This window comes from Tachypleus tridentatus, chromosome 10 (genome assembly GCF_004210375.1).
Source record: "Tachypleus tridentatus isolate NWPU-2018 chromosome 10, ASM421037v1, whole genome shotgun sequence".
In the NCBI taxonomy this organism is placed as follows: Eukaryota; Metazoa; Arthropoda; class Merostomata; order Xiphosura; family Limulidae; genus Tachypleus; species Tachypleus tridentatus.
This window is the reverse complement of record NC_134834.1, coordinates 73303917-73330729: the sequence shown is the minus strand read 5'-3', so window position 1 is coordinate 73330729 and position 26813 is coordinate 73303917. Positions and strand designations below refer to the sequence as shown.

The 26813-nt window shown below is 33.6% G+C and overlaps 1 protein-coding gene across 2 annotated transcripts; it reads right to left on the bottom strand.

The window, feature by feature from the left end:
- Window positions 1–481: 481 nt before the first annotated feature.
- LOC143229570 (small ribosomal subunit protein mS37) lies at window positions 482–26000 on the bottom strand. Of its 2 annotated transcripts, none has more exons than XM_076462110.1 (4): window positions 25845–26000; window positions 8635–8772; window positions 1324–1442; window positions 482–735 (listed from the first exon to the last, which is right to left on the bottom strand). In XM_076462110.1, exons 2-4 carry the CDS (start codon window positions 8762–8764, stop codon window positions 616–618), a joined length of 369 nt encoding a protein of 122 aa, XP_076318225.1. In that variant the 5' UTR covers window positions 8765–8772; window positions 25845–26000; the 3' UTR covers window positions 482–615. The 2 variants fall into 2 exon arrangements, with proteins under 2 accessions (XP_076318225.1, XP_076318226.1); XM_076462111.1 differs by lacking the exon at window positions 25845–26000 and adding an exon at window positions 16718–16739.
- Between the last annotated feature and the right edge of the window lie 813 nt (window positions 26001–26813).

Sequence of the window (26813 nt, the reverse complement as noted above, 5' to 3'; positions counted from 1 at the left end):
TACAATTTTTCAAATGAAAACTGCACATTAACTTTCCTAAAGATAGTTATTTCCAAATCCTACAATTTCATTGGAAAATGTTTTGTTGGTGTGTATCTGTCATAACAAAGCCTCAAAATAATTAGTCACAGTTACATTATTCTAATCATTTCTAATGTGCACAACTCTCTAAATAGTCTTAATAAAACTGAAAGCCCTAGAGGCTGCATCTGTGTCTGCTGTAAAATATACATAACACCCATTTTTATAATATTAATATACAATACAGTCTGTACTTTTCTGGAGTTCTCTAACCTGATGTTAATGACAAATTGTAAATTACCACAATGTACAATTATGACTAGAAACTAGATTGCATATTGACACATGTTCAGTAATCTTGTGTCTACTATGTAAATGAGTCACTTCATACCCACTGTTAACAGATAGCAGAATGTAAATGTTTTTTTTTATGAAATGGAAAGATTAAATAGACAAACAATTTTTCAATAATCAGAAATCTAATTTTTTATTGTGCCAAACAACTCTTCGTGATGTGCTTTCTAAAAGATACAACTGAGTACTTGAATCCAGAGTAACATAAAACATGTTCAAAGTTCTAAATAAAGATTTCTTCTATTTTAATAAAGGATAAGTCTTTAACAATCTATTAACTTGTGTAGAGGACATTTCTGTGTAATTCAATCCAGGTATCAGCCCAAGGCTTTCTTTTTTACGTTTTATTTGAAGGTTTTTCTGTAAAAAGAACAAAATACCTTAAATACTACCATAATTTTATTCTATTTATAAAAACATCTAAATTACCATTTCAATTACATGATGCTCACCCACCAGGGCTGCTATATAAAACAAATAATTAAAATCAAAACTATTTGTGTTATGAATTTAAAGACTTTATAGACACAACAATTCTACTATAACTTTTTTCAATGAGAAGTTTAATGTATAGGCAGTTAGAAGTGTGTGCTTACATACAGGAGTGAAAAACTTGACAGCCTTTTTGTTTTATGTACACGATTATCTTTTAACAATTGCTATTCATAGAAGCTATGAACAAACTATATTACCATAGGTGTAGTAAAAAAATTATCCACAGTTTAAGGAAGCTGAAGTTGCCATTAGTTGATTTAGTACAAGGTTAATCAACACTTTACAAAAATTAAGCTGTCAGCAAGTATACCACTATGGATCTAGTAATACATTAACACACAGCTTATACCTCTAAATGTATCTTCTACAAGTTTTTCCTGTAGACATACAAACCAGCTTTAACAGATAGCCTACATCAATTCTTGTGTTTTACAAAGTTTATTACACACTCACCAAATGACTGACATAACATGTCTGAAAGGCTTGCATTTCTTTACCACAGTTTGACTGATCAAAATCATGATTCCTAAAGCAACTCAACATAGTCATCATCTCAGATAGGCAACAAACTTCTGCATAACAGGCATAAGAAAAAAAATCAATTATAAACCTATATGACAGTTTACGTTCAAAATTTTCCTAATTTATTATACATTGTAACTTCACTAAAATTAGAAAATACATCGATTTTTTTCATAGTTTTATTTAATAATAATACTACTTAACTGTTACTTAGCAGAACATTATATTTTTGGTTTAAAATAAATTTCAAACAATCACTTGGATCAAAATACTGATCATCTTTCTTATAAAGTTCTCAAAATGTTTAATGACTTTAGTGAATTTAAAGTATTATTCTCCCATCTTTCATATAACTTATTGCAATGCTTCAGGAGAGCTTACAAAAGGTATGCTTTCCTGCAGCTGGGATAGAAAACCATGTATCACCTGATTATGTGGAGTTGAGGTGTTTGGAAATATGTTTCAGAGGTAAGTACCTGTTTGAAATGAATATACGCCTTAATAATGTAAAATTCAAATCACACTGAATTACCTCTGAAATACTGATAGTCAGAGTGTTCACAATGGGAAGTACATGGTAAACAGGGAAAAATTAGATTGAAGAATAACATACTGATTACAAGACATGAAGTTATATCCTTAATGTAAAATAGGTTATTATTCAATGAACTGGATTCAAAGGAGAATGTGTTGAGCAGACCAGCCTTATATAAATACTCAACCTAAAAGTCTGGGAAGAAAAGTATTTTTTTTCCCAACACCCTTTAGTTCAGATATAAAAAAACAGAAGTTGATCAGAGTAGCAATCTGTTGACCTATGGAGCTATGCAGTGGGAACACAGGTGATGGAATGAACAAGCACAATATGAGAAATACTGTATCATAACTATAGTGAAAGGTTTCTAGGGGAGCAGACAGACCAATCAATAATTATGAGTAGACATACTCCTGGTACTTTATCCCTGTCATCAACATATGAAAGGCTAGTAAATTGTGAAACCAGGCAGATTAGTTGCAAAGGTAGAAATGCAGAAATAGCTACATTGTTCCATAGACAATGAAATGAGGCAAACAAATGTTCACAGTCCCCATCCTGATTGGAGCTAAAAGGCATTTAATAAGAACAAATTTCATTTTTCAGATATTTCTTATCCTACACAAAGATATACATGTAAAGGTGAGAGAGATACCTACAGACCATTATCAGCCACCACATGGCATCCTCAATCCAGTATCAGATGATATACCCTCATTAAGCACCAGTAAAGAAGATGGAATTGTGCCTAAGAGAATAATAGTTGTAATAATCTTTCCAAAATATGGAATGAGACAAGAGCAGAAGCATAGGTAAGATCAGATTTGCAGACAATGAACAAGCAATTCAACACCAAGTCTGTCCAGACCAAGAGGTGAGCCATCAAAAGACAAGAGTCAAGTCTTAGTGAGAAGTATGCATATAAGGATAGGGTTCAAAGTGCACATGATAAGACCTTTTATAGAGTGCCATTCAACATGGTATTTGATGTCAGAGTTATATATTAATTTTACTACACATTGCTGATTTAGCAACAGTTTGTGTATTTTTACCCTTCACATAACATCACCTTGTACTTTGATTTGACAGACTCATCAATTCACAGAAGTATCTTGAGTACAAATACTTCTGTAAAATATGATTTTTTTAACAGACTCGTACACTTTACTAAAGGTTTGTCAAATTGCATGTAGGTACATGTAATAACTTCAGAGTTTTCATCAACACTTGTTCTCCAACACCAGGTTACTAACAACTTCATGCACATTTCGCTAGAGACTCTGGAAGAAAGTAAGTAAAAACCTCAAAAAGATCAGTTGAGAGAAGGGGACAATTTTCATGACATTTAAAAGTAGCAGAAAGGGCAGTTCTATAGCCACCAATAGAGGAAGCATGAAATACAAACATGAAAAATGATGTAACTTGTTGTGGAGCTAGAGAAAGACGAGAAACTAATTTCTAAGTCACTAACTCCTGAAGATGAGATCAGTAGATGGCCAAGGATGAACATCAGTAAAAATGTGAGAACACTTTAGCTTCTCAAGACTTGAGAACAGTATACAGCTTCTCTAATCATGGACTACATAACAGCCAGCCAGTTGCAGACTATAACCCCTCTTGTAATGGGTTCACGTAAATTACAGAATACCATACTGGGAATTTCACTTATGCAACAACACATACTGTAACTCTGAGATTTCTTAATGTATACTCCCCAAAACTAGTAATATTTTATCAAAGATAATAGGTATTTTGCACACACAGAATGATGTAATTATAATTTAGAGCTTTTACTAAAAAAAAATATGTTATCTCTTGTAGTTACTTGCACGTAAACTCTTAATAATCTAAGTGTATATTATCGATGACGAGAAACCCACTTGAAATAAAAATGTATCTCAGAATGGCTGGTATGGGTATTAACACTTTTATTGATAAGGAGAGAACAATATTTCAATCTTCCTAGGTCATCTTCAGGTTAACAAAGTGTATACTGATTCTCCTTTAAGTACAAAAATACTTTTCTTCATCTTATAGTTTTTGTACTTCATTTGTATAATCTCTAGGCCAGAGATTTCCAACAGGCAGCACGTGACATGGTTTTGTGTAGCCCACAAAGGTCTATTGAAAAATAACCTACTTTTATATTTTTTTGTAGTGAAGAAATGAAAAATTCTGACTTGCAGGGTAAAATTCATAAAAGTTTCATCTGACATTCAATAATGAAATTTTGAAATTCATTTTGTGTGCACCTATATGTTTATTATTTATGCCTCTGTAATTTTACAGTAATACCTTGATAGTAACAGCTTCTAAATTAGATCACATGCATCTCACAATATTATACTATCATCCCCTCCTGAGACTAGCAACAACAGAACTCCATGTCGACATACCCTCTTTGGTCAGTGCTGCTGAGCGACCTCAAAATTCACACTGAAAATTTTATGTCCTTACTACTTTAAATATGTTTGTTATTCTAGTTTCTTTTATATGCAGCATTTTTTCATTAAATTTATTTATTCCATAATTGAACATGTTTAAATTACATTTTCCTTTTAGTTTCACAATAAAATACATCTTTTTTCATAAATATACCCATCCAAATATCATGTAACGTAAAGTAAGTCACATTCAGATTAACTCCTTCCCCAACTGTTACTCATTTTACCATGTTTAAAGGACATAAATTAACCCTACCATGGATCTATTTACTCTTTATTTTGCATCACGTAATACACCAACAAGCCCTAATTTGACAAAAATATTATGCCACCCAACACTAGACTCATGAATATAGTTGTGGCCCTCAGGCACTCTTTAAGTTGGAAACCCCTGCTCTAGGTCTTTCTAAAATAATACCAAAACTTTTTAAGGTAAATGTTTATATTTTTTGTTTTCTCTACCATATCACTAGCTATTATCATCAATGTACAATGTAATTAAATGATTAAAATTATGAAAAAGAAAAAAAAACACACCTTTCAATTTTTTGTAAAATATCTTTAAAGATTTTCTTTTGGTTATATTTGTAACTTCAGGTTTTTTCCCTTTCACATAGTGTTAACTTTTAATGTTTTATTTTCCTTTCTTGTCTTTACCATTTATTATTTATCTTGATACAAGTCAATGGAACCTTTGGGGCATATTACAGTATCTCTGGCAGCAATGTAAAACACTTTGACAAAATTCTTGTGCACCACATAATATAATTAATACAGTAATTACAGTCTTGAGAACTGACACCAAAGTATAATATATATTTAGAAAAATGTTTAAACCTTTCAATTATGCATTTTAAAAGACAAATAGTACATAATACCAATTTTAAATGAACTATTGTTAGATTATAGTATACAATAAGCTCCTTCTAGTGATTATATACAGGTATATGTAACATCTACGTGTAGGCCATAAAGCTCAAAAAAATCTATTGAAGGTGGGAATGGTACCAGTTAGGGGTTAACAAAACTTATTATTTATTTCAAATGCATTCATCCAGAGAACTTTGAAATGCATGTGTAAATTAGTTAAGTAAATGCCTTATTTTCTAGATGTACAATCTACACAACTGGCATTATTTAAATCAAGATACATTGTGCAAAAATAGAGAATTTTATAGCTTGTGGGTCATGTGACAATGCATCTGAAGTTTTTACATAGTTTTTTGTAGACTTCTTTTGAAATAAAAAAATTAAAACTCATATAATATAAAACTTTGAAATCATAACATACATTATAATTTCAATGTCACCTACATATAACAACAGTAAAGGTGTTTAATTAAAGTTCAAATTTAAAACAGTGACTTTTAGAAGGGGTAAAATATTGTTGTGGAAGAAGGGCATCCAAGAAAGCACAAAAGATGTCTTCTGAGAAAGAGTGGAATATAATCCTGTTAAGATAGAAGATGCAACAATGGAAGACACAGTTAAGCTTGTGAAGCAAATAAGAATAAAACATTTCAATGAATTAAGACTGCCTGTATTCAAGTAAGAAGATGAAAAGGAACAGGGATGTAAAGAAAATAACTGACCTGAAACTGGTTAAACTAATCCACTGTTAGAGAAATGAAGTCTAGAACTACAGATCAGTAAAGCAGAAAATGGTTGTCCACCATTGCCAAAGCATCATTCATAGGACAACCAAGCCAATGGCACAAACACTGAAAAGTTGAAGGGCTCACACTGTAGAGAAGCCTATGATCTCTGGGAAAGAATCTGCAAGAATGTTCATAACACTTGGCATATGTCAGGCTTGGAGATAAATACAGCATGAGAGGAACCAAAAGATTAAGAGACTACAATATCATGTTCCTTCCTGATTGCTAATATAGGTCACCATTATAGAACTGTTTGTGTGACTAAATCACAATAATGGTGTAGCAAAAGTAGGATCTCTTAAAAGATTAATTAGATATTTTGATTCCCAAGGAGACAAAGAACCCACAAGACAACATTTTCCCCTAAAAGAAAAGCACTCCCGTCTTTAAGAGAGACATTGGTGAAGAACTGTAATGGAAAAAAAGGGGGAATCTGAGATACAAAGCTCTCAGTTGAGCCAAAACTGAGGATAACGGATTGTGCAAAAGGAAAACTGTATAACAAGATACATGATACCAAGTAGTGAAATCAAAATAAAAGTGCCTCACATGAGTGTACCCCATGGGAATCACCCACAAAAAGGATGACTGACAAATGAGGAAGAATACAGAAGTAACCACACCTGAAAGTTAACATTATCCTTATTTGAAAATGTATTTCCAATTGATACTTGCCCTCACATATGTAGAAGCTATTCCTTGAGCATCTACCTTTAAAATTTTTCACATGCCACTTGAGGTGAAACTAACATGAACTGCACCTACTGCATGATATAATCATGGTAAAACACTAATTCCCATAAGCACTTGCATTCAAAATTAACTTCATTCATAACCAAGGCAAGAATAATATGCACTAGCAGTGGGAAGGTGTGCAGAGAGGTACGTATTTACTGAAAATAAATTTCCAGGCAAGTATAATGTTAATCTCCAAAATTATTCACAAACCTCTCTTTACACCTTAGATTGAATGTTGTGGTGAAGCACAATCATAAAAATCTAAGTGAGTTCCATTCTGGAGTGTGACACCCTTTACTGTAGGTTTACTAAAGAAGTAAAACTTGTGGGAAACTGCATCCATCCCATGTGTTACAGGGAATCCCATCAGGATTATACTGTAGGGCTTCAAAAAGACAAGTAACAAAAGAGTAAGTAAAAATGAGGAAGTAAAAGATATAGATGAAATAAATGAGCACTATAAAGTATAACTGAAGTCGGGGAATCATAACCACAAGTAACTAAAAAGGGATTTTGAATCCAGAAAAGGTATAGTGGAATGGCCATAAGCAACAGTGAAGGAATCCTGAAGTCAAAGAAAATGAGGATTTTGAAATCCTCATTATTAGAGTCCTGTATTAAAGGAAGGGAAATATTAAAAGGCCTAAAAAAAAAGTGAAGAACAAACTTAAGTAATCAAATCTACAGAGAGATTTAGTGGAGTATTGTTTTCATGAAAAGGTAAATATGCATCTAGTGCAAACTCAGGAGGAGGAAATGTTGATTAAAGTCAATACTCTCATGGTCAGCCTAAAAAAGTTTGGGTGTCAAACTGATGTAGGGACAAGAAGATGAGGCAAAGAACTCACAACATCATGAACTATACTAGTAATGTCTTCAGTTGGCTATAGACATAGTAGAGTAACATCAACAACTTCACAAGAATTTCCAATGAAAATACCAGTCACTCTCACTTGAGAATTTATGGTACAGTAAATCTCCAGATCAAGAATTTGTTTTATAGTTAGTTGGTAGTGATGCAAGTTTAAAATGAAGTTAAAACAAACTAAAAGAAAAAAACATAAAAAGTGAACACTGAAAAGGCAATGCTCATGTCACAAAATTGAGTTTAAACGTAAAGGAACAGAGCCATTAAAAACAGTGGAAAGTTTCTGTCAGATAATGATATCATATGCACTACTAGCGTGTTTGATGTTAAAACATGTCTTCAGAGAGAGATAGTTCAAAATTAGTGTATGTGAAAAAAATCAAAGACAGATATGCAATTAATAGCTAGAAATGTGCAAGAAGGCAAATCAATAATTATGGAATAAAATAAGGATTGAAAATAAGTAGCTTTTAAACTGATTTGAATTTCAAAATTTATAGCAAGAATGAGAACAAACTATGATAACAGCACAAGTATCAACAAGAATATTCAAAATGTGGCAGGAGAGCAAAGCTTATGTAAATTGTAATGCATATGTGTTAAATTACATGAAACGTTCAAGAGTGGAGATTTCTGGGGAAGCTGGTACATGCACTGCATTGCATAAGGAGTATTCAGAACCTTTAAGTCATTAGTTAATAACATCACAAAAGCAACTCCTCCAGATAGGAATATATAATTTTCAGAAGGTTTTAGTTATAGCTCAACACAGAAGGGAATCAGTAATGGCTTCATGTTGCAGCCTCTTTCCCTTTTTTACAAATAGGTTGTCTTAGGGACAAAATGAAGAAGAGAGATAAAGTTAAATGTTATTGTAAAAACTGGATTCCAAACTACAATAGGCTTTAATGACAACCAAACTGGATAATCTGGTGAAAATTTCAGAAAGTATTATGTGACCAAAAGCTAAAAATACAATGAAACCACAAGTCTATTTACCACTATCTGCTCCACTTTTACCAGATACTCTATTTTTTAATGCCAATGGGAGAATCTCCTGGAACTTAAATGGAGGAACAGCTGGCCTTCTACCTGGTTTTCTCAGCAATGGTGCAGTAAGACGAGTCATTCTAATACCTGATCAAATTATACAAAAATAAAAGTAGCAATATTATAATAGTGATCAACTGAATAGAAATTATATATTATTATTTCATGGAATATGTGACCATCAACCCTGACATAAAACTTTCATCTTCTGTTTTTAACCCATTATTACAGGCACAATTAAAACACAGAGGATGGATGAACAAAATAAAAAGTTTTGTGAAATATATTTTCATTGGTTATAAACAGGAATGTTACTTAGGAACATATAACTATATAATTAAAGCATATATATAGCTCCACTATATGACCCAGAATGAAATGTATAAGTGACTTAGCATTAAATAAATAAATAAACAAGGAAAGGTCACCAGTACTCTTTTTAACTCATCAGACTTCGAATAACATTATTACTGATAATACAAGGTACACACTTTCAAACGTAGATATGATAAGCACATAGCTCACAAAAATGAGAAGTGGACAAGAGAATTTATGTACTGTAAGTCACTAAGTAATCCACAAAACATCTTGATAAGACTGGTGGAAGTGCTGTGACCTTATTATGTTCATCTTTTTTTTCAAAATTTAGCTAATCAAAAATGGAGGTGCATCTTCGATACCAGGAATACAATAGTTAAAACCACAGTTGACTCAAGAATAACAAATTTTTATTTAATGGTCACCATGCCAAGTAGGTCATCAGTACAAATATTTTTAACATAAAATTGTTGAATAATTTAACACACCTGATAAAATAAAGATAAATAAACATTACCTCGATAAAAAAAATAAATATGGATCTTCAACTATAACAAATAAGTACAATAAAACTATCTTCATCAAACACATTTTGTTTTAATAAACTTTGTTGATTAATTAAACATATGCTGGTACTCCTTTTCAACATTAAATCATTACTGTTAATATAAATTTTAAATTTCATTCCTATTTCACTTATTCTCCCATACCATTTCTCATGTCTTGTATACTAGGTATTTAGTCAACTTTACTGAAACAATACAGCTGTTAACCTATCCTCCCTGTATTCCATCATAATGGTCTATTCTAATGCTTGGAAGGACCTGTTACTTTGGTGGTGTGCATGATTTCTTCCATTTTAATACCACAAATTTTGTTTATGTAATGGGCATTATGCATATTAAAAGAATTTATTTTCCATATGACTGACATATAAAATGTGAATATTATTCCAAAAATATAACAACAAAAATTGACAAATAATCAGTGTTAAGCAATAAAACAATTAATGTTGTGTTATTGATTCTTACCCAAAAAAATCAATCTTGTAAATGACTTATTATTACTTTGTTTACAATGGTTCACACAAAATAGTTTTTGTTAATGAAAACTGATGATATATGTAATGCCTTGAAGATAACTGTGCCTGTTGTATTCCAGCAAGCCTGATGAGCCCTGATATTGGGTGAAAGGCTTTGTCTGCTCTGAATATGGCAAATGTAGTGTGGTTAACATAATTTATTTCCTTTAGCTTTCACTCATGGGTTCTTAGAATTGCCAAAAGGTGTCTGTTAACAAGAAAAAAAAGAAAAGAAAATCTAAAACAGCTTAAATGCTGCCTGACAAACCTTCAAATGTTCATATCCACCTTCAAGTTCCTGGCTACAAAATAAACCTTCAAAGAGCCCTACAGTTATTTCCTTACACAATGAAATATTGGTAATAATTAAAAATGGCTTGTAACATAATAGGAGGCCATAAAGCTCACACTACCCAAGCTAAATTCAGACTTTTATATACACATACCTATTCAATGAAAGAATAAACAAACTTAAAGTAAGAATATACACCTTCCATAGGCCATTCATTTATGTTTATAAATGTAACAGAAAAATGTTTTTTGCTGTAACTATGCAATCATGGATATTGTGATAATTTGTTTATATTAGATAGATGAATTGATTTGACAATCACTCCATTTGCATGCTCATCAAGGACAAAAAGCTATGTATTTTGTAATATATCACATCAACCATTAACTAAATTTTTCATTAACACACAACCAGTAACTTCTTCCAGAGGAGAATGAATTAATTGTATCAGATATTTATATACTGCTCAAAAAGGTTAAGGAACAAGTATGTATTTCAGTATATTCTTGTCATAACTAGATTTATGTATGAAAAACATATCAATTCATCTACAAGTGTATTTTTAAGCTTGTGAGTGAAGTTTGAAGCAAATCAAACAAAACTCACCTCACACAAGGAGAATACAACTCAAGGTACCCTATATAAGGCTGTTATGTGAAACTAAGCATTCCTCGTTAATTCCCAAAACAAACACCAACATGGACCTTTTGTAGCTCATTTTGTCAATGTGTACCTTCACCTTGTGTACCCAAGTAGTCAGGTGCCATCTGACTAAGAAAGAGGGGGCCAGGGCAGTCCAGATACTGGAGGATGGAGAGACGCAAAGGAGGGTGTCACAGCACGTTGATGTGTCACCAAGCGTCATCAACCGACTTTGGCGATGCTACCAGGAGACAAACTCTTATGGCAGGAGACCAGGTCAAGGTCGTCATCACTGCACAACAGCTAGAGAGGACTGCTACATTGTGACTACTGCTCTGCAGGACAGGTTAGCTACAACAAGGTCACTGTGAAATTGCCTTCAGCATTCCACTGGAACCCATGTGTCGACCCAAACAGTTCGCAGTCATCTGCACAAAGGATCCATTAGAGCCAGATGGCCTGCAAGAGGCATTATTCTGACAGAGTGACACCATGCAACAAGGTTGGAGTTTGCTTGTCAGCACCTGGACTGGGAACTCCATCAATGGGCTACCATGTTGATGCTGTGGACAGACAAGAGCAGGTTCACTGCATCTCGTGATGATGGATGTGCGAGAGTGTGGAGATGGTGAGGAAAGCGATTTTCCTCCTGTAACATTGTGCAAGTCGACGCTTTATGAAGGAGGTTCTGTAATGGTCTGGACAGCCATATGCTTGGGTGGCCGCACGAACTAACTCATACTAGACAGGGGTGCTCTAAATGCACGATGACATAGAGACAAAATTCTGGAACCCATTGTGAGGTCTTTTGCTGGTGCTGTTGGTGATGGGTTCATTCTCATGCAGGCTAACGCATGAGCCCACGTTGTCAGACATTGTATGGACTTGATGAGGAAGGAATAGAGACTTTTGAATGGCCCACGAGATCTCCAGATTTAAATCCAATTGAACATTGTTAGGATATGTTGTCAAGGCGTGTTAGTGAACGCCAGCACCCGCCTCAGAATGTATAGGTGTTTGTCAGTGTAGTTTCTACATAGTATAGACCTCAGTTTTGTGCCTAGTTTTTAAATAAATTTGGTATTAACTGGAATGTAATATTTTGTTACTAGTTTTTGCCAAATGTTGGTTATTTTTCTGCTGATGTCGGAAATATATGGTATGCAGCAGTATATGGTTTCATGATTTTTTGATTTGTGGAATATATTTAGTTTTGTTAGTTGATTTTGATTTTTGTCTAGGTGTGTGCGTATAATGTTCTCTACGGTTTGTGGAGGAAACTTGTTGATGTTGATGAAGTATTGTTTTATTTTGTCTAATGTGTCATTAATTTTACCTAGTGAGCATAGTTTTATTGCTGTGTTTATTTGGTTTCCTAGTATGCTGAGTTTTTGTTTTATTTCATGTGCTGAGTCCCAAGGAATGTATAGTCCAGTGTGGATGATTTTTTGATGGATTTCTGTTTTAAATTGTGTATCAGTTCTTGTAATTCTGAGAAGAAATGATATTTGATTGCTTTCTTCCTGTTCACATGTGAAGTTGATGTTGGGATGTACAGCATTAACGTGATTAAAAAAATTAAGTGTGTGTTCTGTAGATGTGAATCCCGCAATTGTGTCGTCTACATATCTATACCAGTATAGTAGTGGATGTAATGCTGTGTTAATTGCTTGTGTTTCAACTTCTGTCATAAAAATATTGGCTAGAACTGGTGATACTGAGTTGCCCATGTTTAAGCCATTTGTTTGTATATAGTTGAGGTTGTTGAACATGAAGTTTGTCTTCATGGTGAATTCCCCGACATCAACAGAAAAATAACCAACATTTGGCAAAAAACTAGTAACAAAATATGACATTCCAGTTAATACCAAATTTATTCAAAAACTAGTAACAAAACTGAGGTCTATACTATGTAAAAACTATACTGACAAACATCACACCAACATTATTTATAAAATACAATGTGATAACTGCCACGACTTCTACATTGGAGAAACAAGTAGAAAAATGGAAACCAAATTCAAAGGACATAAAAAATCACCTTCACACGTTTTCGAACACTGCAAGTCAAATAAACACAACATAACCATAGAAAACACCCACATACTAAATAAAGAAACAAACATAAACAAATGCAAAATTATAGAAGCCTTACTTATACAACAACTGAAGCCCAAAATAAACCAATACCAAGGAACACCTTTATACCTATATTAAAAAACAAAATATATATACATATATATATTAAAATATCTAAACATGCCCTCTACATTCCTCAGTTACACAACCCCCTTCAAACATGTGGTTAGTTATTGGTCAGTTACCTCTTTCTTTCTTTGTTAACCTGACGACGACCAAAGAAGGTCAAAATGTTGTTTACTCCCCTACATAAAAATTTTCTCAACCCAAATGAGTCATTTTTACATATATATTTTTCTCTACAAGTGGATTTTCTTGTCATCACTGATAGTTATTCAATTAATTAATTGCACCAAATATTTATATAATACAAATTTATCTCTAACCAGGTATATTAAACTTAGCTCATCTTAAGTAATAACACAAATTTAATACTTTATTAGATATGTTTAGCTTAAAACATAACAGTAAAAATTTTATGACCTTAACTAAATGTTCTACATTTTACAGTTAAACATATCTTTTTTACAAGTATCTTATACTTGCATTCTTTTCATTTTTTATAATTATTAGATATCCTTGGTGCTGAATAACAAAAATGATTGTGTATTCTCCTTTTCAACTATTAGAATTTGAGATATTAATACATGGAATCCAGCATTTCCAAAACTATTGTCATTCATAACTACTCTCTTATTTTTAAATAAGAGAAAGAGGAGCTAAGGATGAAATGTAATGTTAGGATATGCATCAGAGAATATGCCGTACATGTTGTAAAAAATACTTAGTTTTATTTAAAAAATATATTAAAATGTTTGTTTTTACATGACTGCACTACTGGGTCTCCTAATTGCTTGCATTCTCTCAAGAAATAATTTGTACCATCCTGAGGGAGATGGAACCACACACTACCTACAATATATTAACCATTTTTGATTTGTAAGAGTTTTCTTTCTTTCTAAATAATAATATTCTTCATATATACATATATATTAGTAACTATTTTCACTAAAATATAAATTTATAAACTGTTTAATTTATCATTACTCTAAAATAAAACAATTGGCATTAGTTCAACTGAAGACACCCCACTCCCCAAAAAAATTAGCATTACAAACTGAATTATCACTGTATCAACAAGAAATAAGGAATTTTTAACATATACACACACAAAATTTTAATAATATATTTTTGTCAAATCCTTTAACATACTATTTCCAGCTTAAGGTTTTGTAAGTTTATGATAATTTACAATTATTCTTTATTCTGAAATTATTTCAAAAATATGACTTGGGATCTTTGACAGATTGTTTAGGCAGAGTATTCATGATGAAACTTTGAAGAATGGATGGCAACTGCCTGTTGTGGAGACACAAGTGTAGATAACAACATTTTGAAAGTTTTGTACATTTCTTCTTTGGATCAGTTTGTGTGCAAGGTGTTGTTGGTCTTTTACTGTGTCCTGGTGGATTGTGGAGAGCATGTTTGAAATGTCATCCTCTACACTTGTGTCTCCACAAAAAGCAGTTGCCATCCATTCTACAAAGTTTCATCATGATTTGGGATAATTTTTATTTATAATAACTTTATTTTTAATTTAAAAAAATTTATTTCAGTTATATTATTGGGCAATTTATTAAAAAAAAAACAATTTCCAGTGTTTGCAAATCATGTAAGCAAAGCCAAACAATTAATGCTGTATTATCAGCAAATATAGCAATTTTAGTATTTAAATTCCATAAAACATTTGTGTATATTATAAATAAGATAATAACTGTACAAAAAAGTATGGAACACCATACTTATATTTTTTCTCATCAATAAATTAAGTTATTTTAACATTTTGTGTTATTTTATATGAGAAAAATTTAATCCATTTTAATTCAATGTTTCTTACTTCTAGAATTTCAATTTTACCTTATGATGTTTGATATAATACTATCCAATATTTTATCTTAATCTAAACATAAACTTAGTATTTATCATTACCTAAAGTTTCAAAACTATTATGTGTAAAATTTAATATTATTGCTTAAGTAAGTCTTTTCTAAATATGTATTGATTTTTAGTGAAAAATACTGTTCATTTAAAAAGTAAGTCACTTGCTTTTGACTATTTTATCTTAAATTTAAAAAAATACTGGTAGCAATAAAATAGGCCAATAATTATAATTTATTCTTATTATTTTTTGTTTAACCCTTCATCATCCATGGAGGTTTGTTTATCCACCATTACCATAAATGACAAATTTACATGGTTATGCAGACAGAGATGATAAAAGATAAATGTATTTATTATAGTATTATTTAGCTCCTAAGAAAAATTTCTCCAGTTAATAAGCTCATAATTACGAGTGATTTTAAGTTCAAACATATATATATTGGGAAATGCTCAAGTCAAACCATGACTGAGAAAGGTTTTTTAAAACTGTTAAAGATTCTTTTCTTCACCAATTTACCAAGGACCCTGCTAGAAACAATGCTACTTTAGATTTTTAAATATTCAAGATAAATATATTCCTTAGAGAAAGAAAAAAGTGGCTGCAAATAAAAAACAACAACAGGTAGGTTCACAAAGGGTATAAGAGATAAAATTAAAGAAAATTATCACAAATTAAAAAATTTAAATTAACTGGTATGACTGGAAAGTTTGTCAAAGAGAAAACTGGGGCATCAAAAATAATGCGTGAAAAAAGGTTGGTTGAAAATGTAAAAATTAACAATTAGGATGGGGTACAACCTTTGTGAGGTGATAAAGGAAGACTTGTATCTTATGGTTATGAGATTGCTGGGTTATTATATTCTGCTTTTTCTTCAATTTTTACCAATGAAGATTTAAGCAGTATTCCACACCTTGGACTGTTGACAGATGCAAACAAGGTTGGACATTATGACTGTATTAATTCCGAGTTTGTTAAAAAAAATTGGGAAGTTTAAAAAATGGAAAATCTTGGTCCAGATACCACTACCTCAAAAGTTTTGAAGAACATTAAGAATTGAATATATGAGCCACTTGCAATTCTTTTGTGAAGTCCTTGAATATTAGGCAGGTGCTAAAGGATTGGAAGGAGCTAAAGGCACTCCTCTTTTAAGGGGGAAACAAAAATTGTCCCAGTAGTTAAAGGCCTATTAGGCTTGGAAAAGGTTTTGGAAAGTCTGATAAAAGAAGATTTGAAAGCTAATTTAACAAAAATTTAGAATTTTAATGAATAGTCTACATGGTTTCACTATGAGAAAATCTTGTCTTACAAACTGACATTCTTTGAAAGGTTACTGCTAAGTAGATTAAGGTATGCAAGGGTGGTGTGGATTTCTTGAATCTGGATTTTCAGAAAGCCTTTGACAAGGTGCCATGTAAAAATTCTCTCTGTAGATGTGGGAAATAAGTTAGTTAATTAAACAGAAGAGTGGCTAGATCAAAAAAATGCAGAGGGTTGTTTTAAATAAAGTTCATTCAAACACAGTGTCACAAGTGAGGTATCTCAGAGTTCAGTCTTAGGGCCTTTGCTCTTTTTGATTTGCATCAATAACGGATGAAGAAATAGTCAACAAATTACTTACATTTGCAGATGATACTAAAGTCTTGGGAGTTACCAGCTATGAAGAGGATGCTGCTGATTTATAAAAGTATTGAGATCATCTACTGAGTTGAGCAAATAAATGGTTAAGTTTTAATTATAATAAATGCAAGATAATGTATGTGGGTCATCATAAGTACAATATGAATGGAAATAACCTAAACAGTGTTATGAAACAAAGAAAGGGATCTGGGTATAAGTTATAATGGTTGATCATTCTCTTAATACTTAAGCCATCCCAGCAGTGTGCTGTTGCTAGTGGTAGGGCAAATAGGATTTTAGTTTGTACCTACACAAATACTGGACACAAGTCTAGAGAGATTATAATTTCATTGTATAGGTCACTGGTTAGGCCATATTTGAAGTATTTGTTTTCCATCTCGGGCTCCTTACCTTAGGAAAGACATCAACTTATTGGAAAAGTGGAAAGAGTTCAGAGAGGGTTATTAAAATGGTACCTGGAATGGAGAGATTGTCATATGAGGAGAGATGAAGATCTTTGAAACTGCTTTCTTTGAAAAAAGATCTGATAGAGATGTTTAAAATTCTAAAGGGAATTGATAGTGTTAATGCATCATCTTTTTTCATATTTAACACTGAGAATTAGCCAGTTGACAAAATTATATTGTTTTTATATCATATTATCTTAAAAACAAATCATTGGAAAAACACAATTTTTTCCTATTCTTAGCTTTTGAATAATTCTGTTTCTATAGTTATTAAAACTATGTTCATAATAATTTTTAAAGGAATACTTTTAATCCATTACATTAAATAAATTTAAAAAATAAAAAAACTGAAACAAGCCCAGTTTGTCAGTAATCCAGGTGACCTTTTTGACATCACTCATAAATGCCCTGACCCTAATCAAGATCTAAGATTGGTTGGTTGATTTGGAGTTTTATGGTGCAAAGCAAATAGGCTATCTGAAACAAACATCCAGTAAAAAAGTTAAAATTAAAGTAAAATTATTAAAATTCATAAAAGGAAATTAAGGTAAAACAAAAAAATTTTATTTTTGAATTAAAAACATAATTATCATTAAATCCAATTTTTACATATAGTCTACAGCAGTAAGAGAAAAACCACAGTAATACAAGTTGTAAAGGGCTTTCTGTAGCATGACTGTAATTATTATAACTCAACAGGATGACTAATGGGTAAGTTAAAAAATCAGATTTAGTCACATGAAGTTGGTCTTTCCAATCCTGGTTGAGTTATTTGACATTATGGCCATTTTCTAATTTCAAATTAAACTAGATGTACTTTTATTCTTAAAAGGGAATCTCATTAAAAAAATGTCTAACTTGTAAATTAAAAAACAACAAATTAACTAGCATTGAAAGGATTAATGACATTTAAAAAAACTTAAAACATTTCCAAGGTGAACAGTGTCACTGTCTAATGTTATGAATAAATCTTGGGACAAAACATGTTTAAAATGGTGCTGTCGTTATGACTCTCAACAATGGCAAGACAGTAAAATGTGACTTATTGTAACCTGAGTGTTACACAGACAACACACTGATGCATCAGTCTGAGCTAAAAGAAAATGATGAGTTAAAAAAACTGTGACCAATGCACAGTCTAGTTAGGACAAGTTCCTCTTTCCAATCCTTAAAGAAGCAAAACGGCCAAAGTCCAGTTTAGGGTTTTATTTGGAAAAGCTTGTTTTTGCATTGCTCACTCCAAGCCAACTGCCAACTGGCATGGAGCCGAGCCTTAAATACAGGACCATAGTCCATGTATGAAACAGACACAGCAGTGATAGTGCCAGAGCAGACAGATTTAGCTGTGGTGTCAGCTAGCCCATTCCCATGAATATCAACAAGGCCTGGTATCCTGAAAAACTGGATAGAAGTAGATGTTAAAGAGAAATGGGCTAGTCGGTTTTGAATATCAGTGAGAACAGGGTTAGAAGTAACGTATAGAGATTTCAAGGCCAGTAGAGAACTAAGCGAATCAGTATAAATAATGCAATTTGAGTACTGCTTATCTTCCATGTGATCCAGGGCAAGAGAAATGGCATACAGTTCATCAGTGAATACAGAAACTGTAGAGGGGATTCTGCAAGCAACCATCAAACCACAACAAACCATGGCAGAGTCCACAGAATCACCTGATTTCGAACCATCCATATAAATAGGAATGGAAGGATGGTTTGAAAGATGTTCAGCAAATAACAGACAGTATTTCCAATCATGAGTATCTGCTTTTCTCAGATGACTTAAAGAAAGTTCACATCTGGAGACTGTAATAAGCCATGGTGGGATGGGGTGATAAGTGGATACAGCAATGTTATCCAAGTACAAACCCAATTCATCCAAATGCACCTGGATATGAGGACCAAAAGGAGTAATGGCAGACTGTCTGTTCTGAAAAAGCATGGCCCATTGAGGAAGGAAAACATTACCCCAGGTGGGATACTTTGGTAAGGAACAAAGTTTCAAACCATACAGTAAAGACAGTTGTAAATGGTGGAGGTGTGGAGGAGGTCTATGAGACTCTGATCTTGGGAAGTGCGGAATGCCCTGGTGCAGAGCCAAAGTTTCTGATGGTGAATGGAGTTCAGCATCTTCAAGGACGAGGTTCTGGTAGAGCCACAGACCAGTGATCGTTAGTCTAGTTTCGATCGAATAAAAGAGCACAATATATTTTTAGCATAAAACATTGATCTACTCCCAAGTGGTGGAAGAGAGACACGGAGAATGGTCAGTGCTCTTATATATTTGACCCAAAGCTGCATGACGTGTGGTATAAGGGTCAGCCTACAGTCAAAGATAAGCACCAAGAACTTTGTCTCAGGGACCACAGGTAGTACAACTTCACTGATATAGAGTTCAGGATTAGGGTAAATAATCCATTGGCAGCAAAAGTGCATGAAAATGGTTTTAGAGAGAAAGAAGTTAAAGCTGTTTGCTGTGGTCCACTTCAGTAAACAATTGAGGTCAGCCTGCAGCTGCTGCTCAGTATGCCTCATGTTTGACAACTGACAAGAGATGTGAAACTTGTCGACATATAGCCCGTTTGCAACAGTAAGAGAAAGTTCTTCAGTGATGGCATTAATCTTTATACTGAAAAATGTATCACTCAGAACACAGCCCTGAGGGACTCCAAATTCCTATAGAAAAGAATGGTAAAATATCGAACCCACATGAACTTGGAATCTCCTGTCCATTAAAAAATTTTCATTAAAAATGGGCAAATGGCCAAGTAATCCATATAAATGGAGGTCTCACAAAATGCCATACCTCTTTGTTGTATCATAAGCCTTCCCAATGTCAAAGAATATTGATACAAGACATCGTTTGAGAAAGGCTTCTCTGATTGACGTTTCAAGGAGGTTGTTTGATAAGAGGAACCAAACAAGATGAGCATTAACCATCCTCTTGAAGGTTTTACAGAGACTGCTCATCAAAGCAACTGGATGGTAGTTTGAAGGAATCTTGGGATCATCCAAGGCTTGGAGAAAAGTAAGACAATAGCCCTGTGTCAGGCATCAGGAAAAACATTTTCCTGCCAGATCTGGTTAAAGACAATCAGAAGAATAGCAAGAAAAGCAGGAGATAGATGGTGCAGCATTTTGTAGTATACATCATCAGGTCCAACCAATATACTGCCAGACTAATGAAGGGCCAGTTTGAGTCCACCAGTGTAAAGGGATGATTATAGTCATAAAGACAATGAGCTTGAAAAGAAAGAGGTGATTGATCTGCCCAAGTCTTGATGGATAAGAAGGTGGAGGGTGAAGCAGAAGTACTAGATACCTGCCATAGCTTTCACCTAGAGTATTAACAATGTTCCGGGTATCAGCTACTTCCTAGCCGTCAGAGAGCAAGATCAAGAAGGGGACAGAATTATATTGCCCACTGACCTTTCAAATCTTGCCCCATATGAGTTTGGAACTGGTGGTAGAAGATATTTTGGTTGTGAACGTAATCCAAAAGTCCTTCTGGCTTTGATGTCTTATCCACCGAGCATGTGCACAGGCCTGCTGGAAAGCAATGAGATTCAAGAGCATGAGATACCTACGAAAAGTATCCCAAGCCCATTTTTGGGTGTTCTGTGCCATGTGGCAGGTAGGATTCCACCATGGAGGAGGTTATAGTGGAAAACATGTCAAGGTTTTAGAAATACATTCAGCAACTGCATGTATAATATAGTCAGTTACTGCTGCCACACAGTCATCCATTGATGAATTACAGACAATGGCAAGATCAAGTTCTGCAAGAGCAATGAAATTAAGCCAGTTTGCTTGATCCAGCTTCCATCAGGGCATGCGGGTCGGGTGGCATTGACCATGGTAGTCTCTCAAAATTATAGGAAAATGATCATTGCCTTGTGGGTTATTGTCAACCTTCCATGAAAAATGGGATAATACTGAAAGGGAGCAAACTGAGAGATCAATAGCTATAAAGGACTGACTAGGTGCATGAAAATAAGTATAAGAATCAGTATTGAAAAGAGAAAGGTTGTGATCAGAGAGCATACGATGTACGGAGCAACCTCTCCAGTCAATATCAGCACCTCCCCAGAGGGGATGATGTCCATTAAAGTCCCCCAGGATTAAAAAGAGAGACAGCAACTGTTCAATGAGTGCATCAATGGATAATTGATCATAGGTTTCGCTAGGTGACAGGTAGAGAGAACAAACAGTGATGGAATGACCCAATGAAACATGGATGGCTAGGGCCTCCAAGGGTGTGTTGAGTAGCAAAGACAGGATGGTCACATGTTGATCAGCCTGTCATTTCTGTACAAAGAAAACCATCAAAAGGTGACTGTATCTGCAGGTTTCAGAAATGTTTCTTGAAAGGAAAGACACACATGATGCTATGAAGCAATCAGCTCTTTGATGTCATCCAGATTAGAACATAAACCTCGACAGTTCCATTGTATCAAGGTGGCCATTTTTATTTATGTATAGGCAAATTGGGTGGAAAGCCCTTCTGTTCATGACCACATCTCATTTCTTTATTGTCTTTATTTGAGGGAGGTCTGTTGACCTCCATGGATCCTGTCCTGGGTCAATTGGGTAGGTCTTTGTTATTGGAAGAGGATTCCAGCAACTGAGGACATGAATGAATGATCATTTTGCATCTTGGGGTGAGAGAAGATGTTCCCAAGGAAATGCCCATACCCAGAACCAAAGGAAGTGGATCTTAGGGTTTGCTGGAATGTATGTGAGGAACAGAGATGGGTGTTGAAATTGATTCATCAACTTTTTTATCAATGGAGGTCAAAAGACTTTTCATTTGATTTGAGAAAGATTCTTTTGGAGGTACAAAGAGATTGGTCTGCACTCCCACTGTAGTAATGGAATGAAGTACAGTAGCATATGTCCGAGATGAAGTGGTGGGCAGCAACTTTCGAGCCTCAGGGTAAGTAATGTTTTGAATCATTTTTCCATGCTGCACCTCTTTTTCTTCCAACCATTTATGGCAAGAACAAAAGTAGGATGGGTGAGAGCCATTGTAACTGATGCAACAAGGGTCTGTTTCACACTCGTAGGCATCGTGATCCTTGCTACTGCAACGGGCACACTTCAAGGAACCACGACATGACGTGTTTGAGTGACCAAACCACTGACACTGGAAACATCTGAGAGGGTTTGGAATGTATGACTGTACCTTGCAATTAAGATAACCTGCCTTGATGGTGGCAGGTGAGCACGGTGATGTAAATGTTAAAATGAGGACACTGGTTGGCATCATAATTCCATCTTTGCGAGTGGAAATATGCCTCAATGCAGAAACTCCTTTAGTAGAGAAACCAGCAAAAATCTCTGATTCTGGGATGTTCTTCAAATTCCTCTCAACAATAACTCCTCATGAGCGAATTCAAACTAGCATGAGGTGTAACCTCAATAGGTATATCTCCAATTGCCTTTGAACGTAAGACAAGTTTAATGTGTTGAGATGTGGATGTTTCCAATAATATGTCACCAGATCAAAGCTTCTTTGCTAACTCTGGAGAGCCAGCAAGTCCCTCTCGTCCCTTCTGAATGAAAAAGGGAGACATTTGCCCAAATTGTTTGTCTGAAAGAGTGTGTAGTATAAAAAAATGAAGTACAGGTGTTACAATGTTGAAGATTACTGCTCAAAATTTTCAAGACATGGTCATTTAACTATGGACTGCTTATTCACTATTTTTTTCAGTTTTCATTTGGAGGATCCATAATAAAAAAAGAATATTTCAGTGCCCACTGACCCCACCCACCATAAAGCCCTATGTGGAGAAGCACTACAATGCCAAACAAGGATACTGCAGCAATGCCAGGGTTTTTGAGCACTATACCCAAACACCAGCATCAGATACAACGTCCATAATGTCCGTTGGGAACATCCAACACTAGTACTTGGTTAACCCTACCCCAAGTGGACCAGCTGATTGATCCTAGGGGACCACCTGAAGGCTGCCCATCTACAGGAATTCAAGGTCAAAATTGTGTGTTAGGGTTTGACTCATCAACCACCAGAATCCTCTCCCTCTCCTTGATGAGTCACCATACACAGCAAACTCATGGGTGGATGTTTAGATCCCAGAGGAGAAAAACTGAAAGAACAGAACCTTCCCTGGTAGGTCCCCTTGCCACATACAGAAATCCACACTGAGGGGAAAGTCTAAGAAGACAAGGGGAGAATGGACAAGAAACAGCATGCAGTGCAGCAACTGCACACCTTTAATGAATCTGTCAGATGTGATGAATGAACCTGTCATATGTTATGAATCATCCCACAAAAGTGATAATAAGACTGGAAGATACAGTACCAATAACAATGAAAAGGAAAGAGGAGTAACTGGAGAATCATCATCATCTACTAAATCTAGAAAGTGGGGAAAAAGCAATATTATCACTTCAGTTTAGTAGTAGCTACATGCAGAACAAAGTTGAATGACAGAGGACCAATATTTGTCTTCACTGCCACAGCTCACAGCCTTGATCATGAAGTGCAGGTATCTTTGTTGAGTCAATCTTAGGGCACAGGTCACTGTTCTTCATACTCTTTCTGCATTTTTCAATTATCTTAGCTTCCTACAGTATCTTGTTTATTATAAGAAAGTGAATTCTACTCTTTCAAACTCTAACTGCAGAGTATTTCTTAATACCTATTGTGATTTTTACACAATTGCATTACAATTTATAGTGTTAAAAGATGGCATGTTGGATTTGTAACTCTGAGAAGTTGCTTACAGAAAATATTTTGCAAATTTACAATAGGTATGTTAATACAAAACTTGTTAGAAAAAGAAAACTTGATCTGATAAAATTTAACCTATATTTTTAAAAGAAGTAAGAATTTTAAGTTTCTAACTGCTTGATTTTAATGGCAATGGGAGAGAGACTAATGTTACTCTAATTTTTAAAGGTTGACACAAGCAATGTTCAAGAAGTTTTAAGATATATTTACATCAATGGACATTTGGTGAGAAAAAAAAAATTCAGATAGCCAATGTGGTTTTACAAGGGGAAGATCTTAACTTATCAATTTCCTAAGAATTTTAATTCTTATCTGGAGTTAAAGGAATTGATTTGGTTTGCAAGGATTTTCAGAAAGTTTCTGATATGAATACTACTTTACAAGGTAGAAAGAAAATTGGATAAGTTATTTAAATTAGTGAAAGTTCACTGGGTTGGAGAAAGCAAAAGGTTATTGATGTATTTCAGACTAATTAGACTGATATTACAAATAGTATTCTAATGAATCTATGCTGGGATGCTTTTTCACATTCACCTTAACAACACTGGTTGGAACAAAGTTGGAAAATCTAAGTTTCCCAGAGTTATAACAATCTTTGATTTGATTGGCTCTGGCAAGAATACTATGGTTCCAAGTTTCTAAATGTTTGATTTTATAGTTGTGAAAAAAACCATTATTTTGTCTTATGAACTCAAAATCTCAATGTCAATGTTTTATATATATTTTTGATGTTTTTCTTTTACTTTCAACAAACGTTTTCACTTAACCTCCATCTTTTGTACTTCCCCTCCAAAAGAAAATATCTTCTTGTTAAGCATTCAATTAGTTCTAACAGTCATATAAATTTATTTATGTATAATTTATTGGTATTGTAACATTTTTTCCTCATCTAATAGTGACAATGCAATATGGAACTTTTATCCAAATTTTTTTTTTTTTTACCTTTGCATGTGTGTATTCTTCCTCTGCCACCACCCCCTTTTTTCATCTATTATAACATTATTTTCATTTTGGGCATATTTTTTAGGTGTAATTTAATTATAAAATCAGAATCTTATTCAAGTTGGTTGGTTGTTATTCAAGTATAATCAGTTCTAACAGTTAAGGTTAAGTAGTTAGCACACAGGATCACTTACAGAAGTTGTAATATTTTCAAAATGAGACCCAAAACTCAAGTGCTTCAAATATCTAACTATTCTTTTTCAGTAGAATAAAGGAAGAATATTCAACTAATCTAAAATGCTCAAGTTATTGGTCTTATTTTGAAAATATTAAGTTCTAACAGAAACATTAAATTGAACAGTAGTCAGTAAATCACATCATACTAGTATTTATTATAATTAAATGCTAAAAGTAACATCCCAAGTAATAATTTGGTATAAAAATAAAATTATACTAACTAAATAATACTTAGATACACTAGTAGAACCAAGCAATATCAATTACAATTAATACTACTACTTTGCTTTTACTGAAATTTCCAGTATTACTACTAGTAATGCTGCTATTAGTAGTAGTAACACTACCACTAGCAACAGCAAACTGCTTTGATGGCTATGTGCGATCAACCATTATAGTTTTACCAAGACCTTTTTCTTTCACGAAACTGTTAAGGTTATTTCCATCGAAATTACACTGATAACACAAATTATGATAACCCACATGCATTATCTTCTATTTATTATAATTAAAACTTATATGCCATTTATTTGCTAAACTTACTAAATAATCTAATTCTAAATCTTTTTATGATACAGCGGTATCCTCTCCACAGTCAACAGTAGCATTAACACCAAAGACATTATAGAAGTTAAATACAGGTTAATACAACAGTATTGCAGGCAAATAAATACAATTCTAAAACTGAAGTTTAAAACATTTAAATTTATATTTTTAAATATTCCTTACATTATTTCATAAGCTTCCGACATCCACATACAAATCTAAGATATGTTAAAAGTTTATATCACATATACATGCTTATTTCAGGCAAAATGGTAACTTTGGTAGCACTGCAAGGGCCTCTACCACAAATACGGTAAACTAAATGAGTAAAATGACAGGAATAAAAGTGAAAATCCACAGTGGTTTGTTTCTGAATTTCGCGCAAAGCTACTCGAGGGCTATCTGCGCTAGCCGTCCCTAATTTAGCAGTGTAAGACTAGAGGGAAGGCAGCTAGTCATCACCACCCACCGCCAACTCTTGGACTACTCTTTTACCAACGAATAGTGGGATTGAACGTAACTTTATAACGCCCCTACGGCTGAAAGGGCAAACATGTTTGGTGTGACGGAGATTCGAACCTGCGACCCTCAGATAACAAGTCGAACGCCTTAACTCACCAGGCCATGCCAGGCCCAAATCCACAGTGTTCAGAAACAAACTTTTCTCTTTCCTGTATGGTAAACTAATTTGAACTAGAAATAGAAATATTTAAAAAACGGTTATAGGTCAATTTATATTACATTGTTTTGTTTTGAAGAATGTTAATAGCGAAGAAACTCAGTTAGTTAACAATTTCAAATGTACTTCTACTATACGTATTACTGTTATTTCTTTGTTAAGAATTTGTTTGCATTATATTTATTTTTTCTTATGTTAGCAAGGCCCCACAATTTTTTACAAGTTTTATATAAAGAGAAAAACTTATGTTATTATAAGAAAAATAGTTTGAATTCCTATTTTCAATTTCAGTGTTTATTGGTCGAGCTTTCAACTTCTGTATTAAGCGTTTGTAGTGTCACCCTGTAGTAAACCGTGAATTTGAGGATTTACAACGCTAATATCTGGGTATCTACTAGCTGTGGACATAAAATATAGTCCAACGAGGCTTTGCTCTAAAACAAATAAACTAAGTGTTATGATATTTTTAGTTT